The 10,103-nt window shown below is 49.9% G+C and overlaps 1 protein-coding gene across 4 annotated transcripts; it reads right to left on the bottom strand.

The window, feature by feature from the left end:
* Positions 1–2,019: 2,019 nt before the first annotated feature.
* On the bottom strand, positions 2,020–8,582 carry TOR1B (torsin family 1 member B). Of its 4 annotated transcripts, none has more exons than XM_017848274.1 (5): positions 8,272–8,582; positions 7,594–7,859; positions 4,560–4,735; positions 2,957–3,084; positions 2,020–2,653 (listed from the first exon to the last, which is right to left on the bottom strand). In XM_017848274.1, the coding sequence occupies exons 1-5, from the start codon at positions 8,486–8,488 to the stop codon at positions 2,412–2,414; spliced, it is 1,029 nt and encodes a 342-aa protein (XP_017703763.1). In that variant the 5' UTR covers positions 8,489–8,582; the 3' UTR covers positions 2,020–2,411. The 4 variants fall into 4 exon arrangements, 2 of the variants coding, with proteins under 2 accessions (XP_017703763.1, XP_017703764.1); XM_017848275.1 differs by having other exon boundaries at positions 8,290–8,580; XR_001880704.1 differs by having other exon boundaries at positions 2,558–2,653; positions 7,453–7,859; positions 8,290–8,581.
* Between the last annotated feature and the right edge of the window lie 1,521 nt (positions 8,583–10,103).

The raw sequence follows: 10,103 nt of genomic DNA, 5'->3' as shown, positions 1-10,103 counted from the left end.
CTCAAGGTTCAGGATGTCAGAGGTCTTTACCAGTACCTCAATTTCCTCCCACATTAACTTTGGGAGAAAGTATTTTATTGGAAGTCTGTCTTTGATGAAATATCCATCAGCTAATTTAACTTCTCTTTACCTGGGGGAAGAGCCTTTAAGGTAAATACTGCTTCTGTATCGCACTGATTGCCCACCCGCCTGTCCAGGGCACAGTGAGTCGCACAGCTGTGCTGCGGAAATTCATTCTGAACTTTGGTACCAAATAAACTAGAAAAAAAAAAGTTAGCAAGTGGCATTTCACGATAAAATCTAGGCTTTATTATTTTATATTCAGTAGCTCAGTAAAGCTCTTGTCCACATCTTACAAGGGAGGTGGAGGAGGCGGGGTCATGATCAACCATGGCCTTTTCAAGTTACAAATCAGTAATAGCAGGTCCAAAGGTGGCAAATATGTATTTATTGCATCACTGTAAACAGAGAAAATCTTGTCTCCTCTCAACCAGATGCCCAACATTTTATAAAAGAAGTGTAACTTAGCTCCAATTTGAGGATACGTACTAAAAATGTTAAACCTCACCTTGGTGTTTTTTTCAAGACTAAGTGTGATACGCTGTAAGGCATTTCCATGTCATAAATTCTACCGTATTTTTATGTAAAAAATGGTGCACATTGTTGTAATTGTGTCTGCAGCTGTGCTGCGATTATGAGACAGATACAATGATTCACACTGGCTGGAAGCTAAGTCTCACGGCCCAGGGATCAGGGCAGTCCAGCCTGGCGCTGCCACAACGGGTGGTGATATCAGGTCACACCCAGGACCTGCCACGACTTTAGACTGACCTTGTTTGATCCACAGTTGTGACCACGTATTACCACAAATTTAACAATAAAAAATTGTTTTAAGAGTATCTGAGAAAGGACTAAGCAATCATTCCATTTTGTGTCCTTCCCTTGTTTTAAAATGAGCAATGTCCTTTAAGATCTGCCAGCTGACTGTTCAGTCTGGGCCCATGTCATCCTTCTAGAACGAGCACATCCTAGGATTTCAAATGGTTCTACAAAATAAAGTGAGAGATTGACCCAAGTATAAAGTCTTAACAAGCACCTCACCATGGAAACCAAGGACTCACATTGAAAGCCAGTGGTCTCATTGCCACTCAATTCTATGACGATAGATGGTTGGAGGGACTCTAGCAGTGAGCCAAGCTGAGAGACGGCACAAGGAAGGCTGGGGATGATACCAGCTGAGATGGTGAAGGATTCCACAGCCAGGGCTGTATTAGCAGCCAGAACAATGGACAGCCCAGAGAGACCTGTCTGTCCAGGTCTGCTGCAGAAGCGTTAGGTGAAGGCCCCACCCCACACACAGACAGGTCACCCAGATCAAGAGTGCTCAGCGGGCATGGCCACATCCTCCTGTCAGACACTGTCTGCACCTCCACCCCCGATTTTAACTGAATATACTTCAAGTCAGTGAACTCTGTGTAAAGAATGGAACAGAGGCCGGGTGCGGTGGCTCAAGCCTGTAATCCCAGCACTTTGGGAGGCCGAGGCGGGCGAATCACGAGGTCAGGAGATTGAGACCACCCTGGCTAACGCGGTGAAACCCCGTCTCTACTAAAAATACAAAAAATTAGCCAGGCATGGTAGCGGATACCTGCAGTCCCAGCTACTCAGGAGGCTGAGGCAGGAGAATGGCGTGAACCTGGGAGGCGGAGCTTGCAGTGAGTGGAGATCACGCCAGTGCACCCCAGCCTGGGCGACAGAGCGAGACTCTGTCTCAAAAACAAAAAAAGAAACAGAGCAAAAGGATGTTTTCGGCCAATAAGAACCCAGCGCTCCCCAGCCTGCTGGTGGGAACCCAGTGCCCCTCAGCCTGCAGCAGGTTCCTGGACTCCTTTAGTCCTGAGAGTAGCTTCTGAGGTGCGGGCGCTGTGAGTCAGAAACCATTGCCAGGCCTGCCATGCACAGCTGTTTTCAGGCACTTCTGTCACGGTCAGTACATTAAGTGTGAAGGGGATTTTAAAAGTTCATCTTCAGCCGCAAAGAAGAGCTGGATGGCTGTCATCTTGCAAAATGACAAATGCACGCAATAGATTCACGTGTTTTCCAAAATCAACTCTTAGATTCTATATCCCAGCCGGGCACAGTGGCTCATGCCTGTAATCCCAGCTACTCAGGAGGCTGAGGCATGAGAATCACTCAAACTGGGAGTGGAGGTTGCAGTGAGTTGAGGATTGCACCACTGCACTCCAGCTTGGATGACAGCGAGACCCTGTCTCAAAAAAAAGATTCTATATCCCCAAACTCTAAGGTGCAAACAGGCAAAACCGCAAAGCGGTCTTCAGGGTTCTTCTGAAAGGCAAGGCCTCTGGTGTGCGGAGCCTCCCAGCTGCCTCCTACCCCATCCAGATAGGAGCTCAGTGGAAATCAAGCCGCGACTGCACAGTCTTGCAGCCCTTGTCTGAGTAGATTTTCTCGTCTTTGGGGTAAAACGTCATTTCCTCTGCCACTCTTGTGACAATGTCTTCATCTATAGCAGAACCACGGGCCCTCATCTCGGCCCTCACACACATTTTCACATGTCTGTACTCCAAAGGCAGGAAGGGAATAAAGTAATCAATGAGGTTTTTGTCGATCAGTCCACTGTGCCACAGGCCACCTGCGGGACAAGACAAAGCTGGGTTTCCCGCCGCCACCACCACCTGGCCAAGCTCCAATCCCAACCCTCAGCATGTGCCTCAAGTCCGTACCCCTTAAGAGAGTCTCTTGTCAGTGTGCAACAAGCCCACGTAGGACTCAGTTGGACACTCACTCACTGGTTTCAAGGACAGTATACCTAAGAAAATTCCCGACTTTAGCAAAGCCAGAAGTCCAGTGGGATCCTGTGGCTTTGTGAAACAATGCAAGAGCAGATGGCTCACTGCCGGACAGTTAAGGGGCTCCTTTACCCTGGTGCACTCACTGTGTTTATTATTGAAGACTCCAACAGACAGTACAGGTTCCAGGTCCTTCAGTTGAATGTCTTCCCTCTTTCTTCCGGCCCGCCAAAAGTCAAGAGCTGTCTTAGTTATAAGGTCCCCGCCTGCATTGCTGAGTTTGCCAGAGAAATAAAGATTAGAATCACATATTAAGACTTCTTTGTCAGCCGGGTGTGGTGGCTCACGCCTGTAATCCCAGCACTCTGGGAGGCCGAGGCAGGCGGATCACCTAAGGCCAGGAGTTCGAGGCCAGCCTGACCAACATGGAGAAACCCCATCTCTACTAAAAACACAAAAATTAGCCCGGCTAATGGTGGTGTATACCTGTAATGCCAGCTACTCGGGAGGCTGAGGCGGGAGAATCATTTGAACCAGGGAGGCGGAGGTTGCAGTGAGCCGAGATCACGCCATTGCACTCCAGCCTGGGCAACAAGAATGAAACTCTGTCTCAAAAAAAAAAACTTCTGTGTAAATGAACCTGCTCTATTTTCCCTTTCTTGAGACACTCTGTCACCCAGGCTGGAGTGCAGTGGTGCAATATCGGCTCACTGCAACCTCCACCTCCCGAGTAGCTGGAATTACAGATGTCTGCCACCATGCCCCTTCTAATTTCTGTATTTTTAGTAGAGATGGGGTTTCACCATGTTGGCCAGGCTGGTCTTGAACTCCTGACCTCAAGTGATCTGCCCACCTCGGCCTCCCAAAGTGCTGGGATTCCAGGCGTGAACCATCACGCCTGGCCAAAGATCTATTTTCGTAAAGGAATATTTACTGAGTGCTACTACAAAGAAGTGTCCGCTCTCATGGAACTTAAAATGTTTATTCACAACTAGCTGGGATAATGCTATGGCTCTTTATGACCCTAAAAATCAACATGCGCAGTTAATAAAATTACTTGTTTTCATCTGTTTCATTTTTAGGGTCGGGGTCTTGATTTGTCACCCAGGCTGGCGTGCAGTGGCATGATCATAGCTCAATAAAACCTTGAACTCCTGGGCTCAACCAATCCTCCTGCCTCAACTTCACCAGGAGCTGGGACTCCAGGCCCCTGCTACCATGCTCAGCTAAAATTGCCTGCTATCATTGATTCTTTTTTTTTTGAGACAGAGTCTTGCTCTGTCGCCCAGGCTGGAGTGCAGTGGCACGATCTCTGCTCACTGCAAGTTCCACCTCCCAGGTTCACGCCATTCTCCTGCCTCAGCCTCCTGAGTAGATGGGACTACAGGCACGTGCCACCACGCCCAGCTAATTTTTGTATTTCTAGTAGAGACAGGGTTTCACCATGTTAGCCAGGATGGTCTCGATCTCTTGGTGATCCGCCCACCTCGGCCTCCCAAAGTGCTGGGATTACAGGCGTGAGCCACCGCTCCCAGCCCAGTGATTATTTCTTTAGTTCATTTCCACAACCCACACTGTATGCCATGCTGAGACTGGCAAAGGAAAAGATAAGTAAAGCAGTAGGTAAGTGCCTTGTGCCAGGCAGGCACTTTTGTCCTGGTAAACCAAGTGCTGATGGTCCTCAGGACCTCATTTTATCATTGAGAGAATGAAGGGCTTGTGTGCCCCAAAAGACCGCCTCCCGCTGACCTGAGAAAGATGAAGATGGCTTTGCGGTAAGACACTCCGTCAACCTGCTCGTAGTAGTCTAGAAACGGCTTGATTGCATCAATGATCCCAGGGTGCAATTTATCCATCTCGTCAAATATGAAAACAGAGTTCGCACATGCACTCACATTACCGCGGATCCACTTCTGTAACTGGTCCTGGACCAACCGTGAAAGAAGAAATAGGATGCGAAGCTCAAAGGGTGCACCAAGAGGAGCGCAGGAACCATCTGCTCCTCATGCACTGAAGGACGAGGTCAGAGCTCTTAGGACTGCACCCTCACCCCCACTCGCTGGGTAACAGTTTTCTAAAACCTTATTTCTAAAAGTGGAAATTGGCAGAGACAGATGCTAAAATGCAGAGAAGCTTTTTTCTAACTCAAATGACATATTAAATGTGACTTTTTAAAGGTGCAAGAGGTACAAGATCCGTGATTTTTTTTTTTGAAACAGGGTCTCGCTCTATCCCCTAGGCTGGTGTGTAGTGGCATGATCTTGGCTCTGCCTCTTGGGTTCAAGAGATTCTCCTGCCTCAACCCCCGTGTAGCTGGGACTACAGGCGCCCCCATCCCCCACACCACACCTGGCTTTTTTTTTGTTTTGTTTTGTTTTGAGACAGAATCTCGCTCTGTCGCCCAGGCTGGAGTGCAGTGGCCGGATCTCTGCTCATTGCAAGCTCCGCCTCCCGGGTTTACGCCATTCTCCTGCCTCAGCCTCCCGAGTAGCTGCTGGGACTACAGGTGCCCGCCACCTCACCCAGCTAGTTTTTTGTATTTTTTAGTAGAGACAGGGTTTCACCGTGTTAGCCAGGATGGTCTCAATCTCCTGACCTCGTGATCCACCCGTCTCGGCCTCCCAAAGTGCTGGGACTACAGGCTTGAGCCACCACACCCAGCCACCTGGCTAATTTTTGTATTTTTAGTAGAGACAGGGTTTCGCCATGTTGGGCAGGCTGGTCTTGAACTCCTGACCTCAGGTGATCCACCCACCTCACCCTCCCAAAGTGCTGAGATTATAGGAATGAGCCACCTGGCAAGATCCGTGAATATCATTCACTGCTAACCTAGCCATAGTTTTCATCTCTCTTGGACTACAGTCTCAAGTTAGTACCACCAGACATACTGAGGAATAAGAAACTAGATTAGACCTGCATAGTACACAGTACCCCAGACCAACAGAGCTGACTCACTGACATTTCATGAAAAGCATCTGTTCCAGATGCTTTCTTGAAACGAACATAAAGACACTCAAGCAACAAGCCCTCTACCCCAAAGTGTGAAAGGCTGTACCATGAAGCTCCCCGAGACATGACCTCATCCATTTCTATGACTCTGTTTCTAGAGATTTATAAAGAATGTAGAAAACAAGAAAATCCTTCCTTCCTTTTTGGCAGTCTTCCCTGTCTCATGTCAGTTTGTAGGGCAAATACTTCTACTTCCTTGTTCAGTTAAGTTTCTGTTTCTTTTTTCAGTCCCCACCTAGGAGGAATTTTTTTTTTTTTTTTTGAGATAGTCTTACTCTGTCGCCCAGACTGGAATGCAGTGACACAACCATGGTTCATTGCAGCCTCAGCCTCCTGGGCTCAAGCGATCTTCCATGTCCGCCTCCCAAGTAGCTGGGACTACAGGTGCATGCCACTACACCTGGCTAATTTTTTATTTTTTGTAGAGATGGGGTCTTGCTATATTGCCAGTGGGAATGTTAACCTTGACAAGGGCAACATTCATTTAAATGAGACCTAACCCTCTTAGACAACTTAAAATACATGTGGAAACAATATCTCAAAAGGAGAAACGGTCTCAAGGTTCAGTTCTTTGAGGCTTCCTTTGAAGAAAGCAATGCCAAGGACATGAAGGATGGGAGGAAAAAAGGGAATAAAACCTGTTTAAGAGAAAAAAGACCTCTAGGCTACATTGCAAAGAGCAGAGGCAAAGCTGAGGCTGCACCAGAGGTGGGCAGCATCGAATGACGCCACCCCCAAGCTAATCCCTGAAGACTGACTGCCCCTCTCACCAACTGCACTGCTGTGGATGCCGGATCCCTTCACTCACCGGAGAAGGTGGCTACCATGTCAACTGGAAGTTGGGAGGTTTTGGTTCAAGTTCCTGCTCTGCCACAAAGATTATAAGGAGTAAGTCACCTTGCCTCTCTTGGCTCCAGGCTCCATCTTTTTTTTTTCTCTCTCTCTCTTTTTTGAGACAGAGTCTCACTCTATTGCCCAGGCTGGAGTGCAGTGGCACAATCTCAGCTCACTGCAACCTCTGCCTCCTGGGTTCAAACGATTCTCCTGCCTCAGCCTCCCGAGTAGCTGTGATTACAGATGTGCACCACCACACCCAGCTAATTTTGTGTTTTCAGTAAAGACGGGGTTTTTCCATGTTGGTCAGGCTGGTCTCGAACTCCCGACCTCAGGTGATCCACCTGCCTCGGCCTCCCAAAGTGCTGGGATTACAGGCCTGAGCCACTGCACCTGGCCTTGACTACATCCTCTTTTTTTTTTTTTTTTTTTTTTTTTTTTGAGACGGAGTACAGTGGTAGGATCTGGGCTTACTGCAACCTCCGCCTCCCAGGTTCAGGTTCAAGTGATTCTCCTACCTTAGCTGCCCGAGTAGCTGGGATTACAGGCGCGTGCCACCGTGCCCGGCTAATTTTGTACTTTTGGTACAGATGGGGTTTCACCATGTTGGCCGGGCTGGTCTCAAACTCCTGGCCTCAAGTGATCCGCCCACCTCGACCTCCCAAAGTGCTGGGATTACAGGCATGAGCCACGGCGCCCAGCCCTTGGCGCCATCTTTTAATGGGAATAACATGCCCTACCCCACTGGACTGTCTTGGAACCAAGTAAGAGAAATGTTGTAGGAGAGCTTTGTAACTACCTGGACTAAGTGTGCCTTAACTCAGTGGAGCCGGGGGCTACTGCAACACAAAGGAAAGAGAAGCAGAGGCCAGAGTTAGTGAGCAGGTCACCCAGACCAGTCCGACTGGCCTGCGGACGAGATAATAGCGGGTTCTCTTGCCTGGTACAGTTTTATCTTCTGTTCATGAGGGAAGTGCAGAGTCGATACAAACAGGTGGACAAAGTTACTCTTCAGGCCCTTTGGGTGAAGATTTTCAGCCACAATTTGACTGACAAAATTCTTGCCTGTGCCAGCCCAGCCGTGTAAGGAAAGGGTCAAAGGTTTCTTGGGATTTTTGTTGTTCCTGAAGCCAGTCAGCGCCTTGAGAATCACTTCCGTGGCCAGATGCTGTCCAAACAGCTTCTCCTCCAAATCCAGCTTGAGAGCTGCAAGAACAGCCCCAGAACAGAGAGAGAAACAGACGTCAAAAATGCATTAGCAACGCAGTACTTTCCCAGCTGCCCAAAGCAAGAAGGACCCAGCAGGGTGTCTACCAAACCCTAGGGCCGAGGAAGTCAAATGATGCCACTTTCAAGTAAACGGATTATGTGGACGTTCTTAACGCTTTGGGGTCTGATAGGGAAGCTAAATGGTCATCCATTCGGAGATGAACCATCGCTTGACTGAGCGCTTGCTATTCCCAGCCACCGCTGCTGGCCCGCAGGAAAACCGGGGTCCAAATGTGGGCTTTCTGAGCGACGCAGCACGTCTGAAAGCTACTTAATAGGATTGGCAGGGCGCAGAAGGGCCGCCCACCGTACTTTCCGTTCCCCCGCGCCGCCCGCAGCGCCGACCCACCGCTCGCTCGCGCCGTACCCGAAGCGTTGAGCGGCCGCTCCTCGCGGCAACACTCGGCGAAGCGGCAGTAGATGTCATTGTAGGACAGGTAGCCGGTGATGGCCGACGCGGCCCCGATGGCGAGGCCCACGGTGATGGGCTCGAACGCCGCCACCACTCGGGCCGCCAGCAGCAGCGCCAGCACCACGGCGCCCCGGAGCCAACCAGCCCGCAACATACCGCCCCTCTTAGCCCGCAGAAGCCGCTGAGCCAGGCGCCCCGCGGCCAAGCGGCAGGACGGACTTCCGCTCGTGCGTCACTTCCGCCCCGCAGACCCGCCCAGTCCCTTGTGGGCGGCCATGTTGGTGAGGGGCGGAGAAGAGGACAGTGCCATCATCCTTGTGAGTGGCCCGAAGGTGTAGGTGACTGTTTTGTTTCCCTTTTCTTTCTTTTAAAAAATTTTTTTCGGGCCGGGTGCGGTGGCTCACGCCTGTAATCCTAGCACTTTGGGAGGCCGAGGTGGACGGATCACGAGGTCAGGAGTTCGAGACCAGTCTGGCCAACATGGTGAAACAAGCTGCCTGCTTGCTCATCTGTCTCCCTGACAAGTTACCTGGACCATGGTAACAGCCTCTACTAAAAAATTAAAAAAAAAAAAAATTATCTGGGTGTGGTGGCGCATGCCTGTAATCCCAGCTAATCAGGAGGCTGAGGCAGGAGAACTGCTTGTCCCAGGACCCGGGAGGCGGAGGTTGCGGTGAGCCGAGATCACGCCATTGCACTCCAGCCTGGGCAACAAGAGTGAAACTCTGTCTCAAAAAAAAAATTTTTTTTTTTGACTGGGCGCGGTGGCTCATACCTGTAATCTCAGCACTTTGGGAGGCTAAGGCAGGTGGATCACCTGAGGTCAGGAGTTTGAGACCAGCCTGACCCACATGCAGAAACCCTGTCTCTACTAAATATACAAAATAAGCCAGGCATGGTGGCACATGCCTGTAATCCCAGCTACTTGGGAGGCTGAGGCAGGAGAATCGCTTGAACCGGGAGTGTGGAGGTTGGGATGAGTCGAGATCATGCCATGCCTCCAGCCTGGGCAACAAGAGCAAAATCTGTCTCAAAAAAAAAAAAAAAAATTTTTTTTTTGTGGCTGGGCACGGTGGCTCAAGCCTGTAATCCCAGCACTTTGGGAGGCTGAAGCAGGCAGATCACATAATGTCAGGAGTTCAAGACAAGCCTGCCCAACATGGCGAAACCCTGTCTCTACTAAAAATACAAAAAATTAGCCAGGTGTGATGGCGGGCACCTGTAATCCCAGCTACTCGGGAGGGTGAGGCAGGAGAATCGCTTGAACCTCGGAGGTGGAGGTTGAAGTGAGCCGAGATCATGCCACTGTACTCCAGCCTGGGCGACAAGAGCGAAACTCTGTCTCAAAAAAATAAAAAAAGCCAAAAAAATGTTTTAAGTACTTTCTTATTTTTTGTGTGTGGTCAGATATGTATATTGGGGACAAGGTCTGGCTCTGTCGCCCAGGCTGGAGCGCAGCGTCAGGATTTCAGCTCGCTGCCACCTCTTCCTCCCAGGTTCAAGCGATTCTCCCATCTCAGCTTCAGAGTAGCTGGGATTACAGGTGCCTGCCAACACGCCCAGCCAACTTTTGTGTTTTTAGTAGAGACGGGGTTTCACCGTGTGGCCCAAGCTGGTCTCGAACTCCTGACCTCAAGCAATCCACTCACCTCGGTCTTCCAAAGCCTTGTGTTACAGGAGTGGGCTCATGACTGCATTTGTTTTCTTGAGAGCTTCTCGGAGCCCTCAAGCTTTGCTTTGTCATCCCTCCCTTCACTTCCCCGGAGGTA

This window comes from Rhinopithecus bieti, unplaced genomic scaffold, assembly GCF_001698545.2.
Source record: "Rhinopithecus bieti isolate Rb0 unplaced genomic scaffold, ASM169854v2 scaffold_29388, whole genome shotgun sequence".
Lineage (NCBI taxonomy): Eukaryota > Metazoa > Chordata > Mammalia > Primates > Cercopithecidae > Rhinopithecus > Rhinopithecus bieti.
Note: the sequence above shows the minus strand (reverse complement) of the source record. Positions and strands in the feature narration are given on the sequence as shown.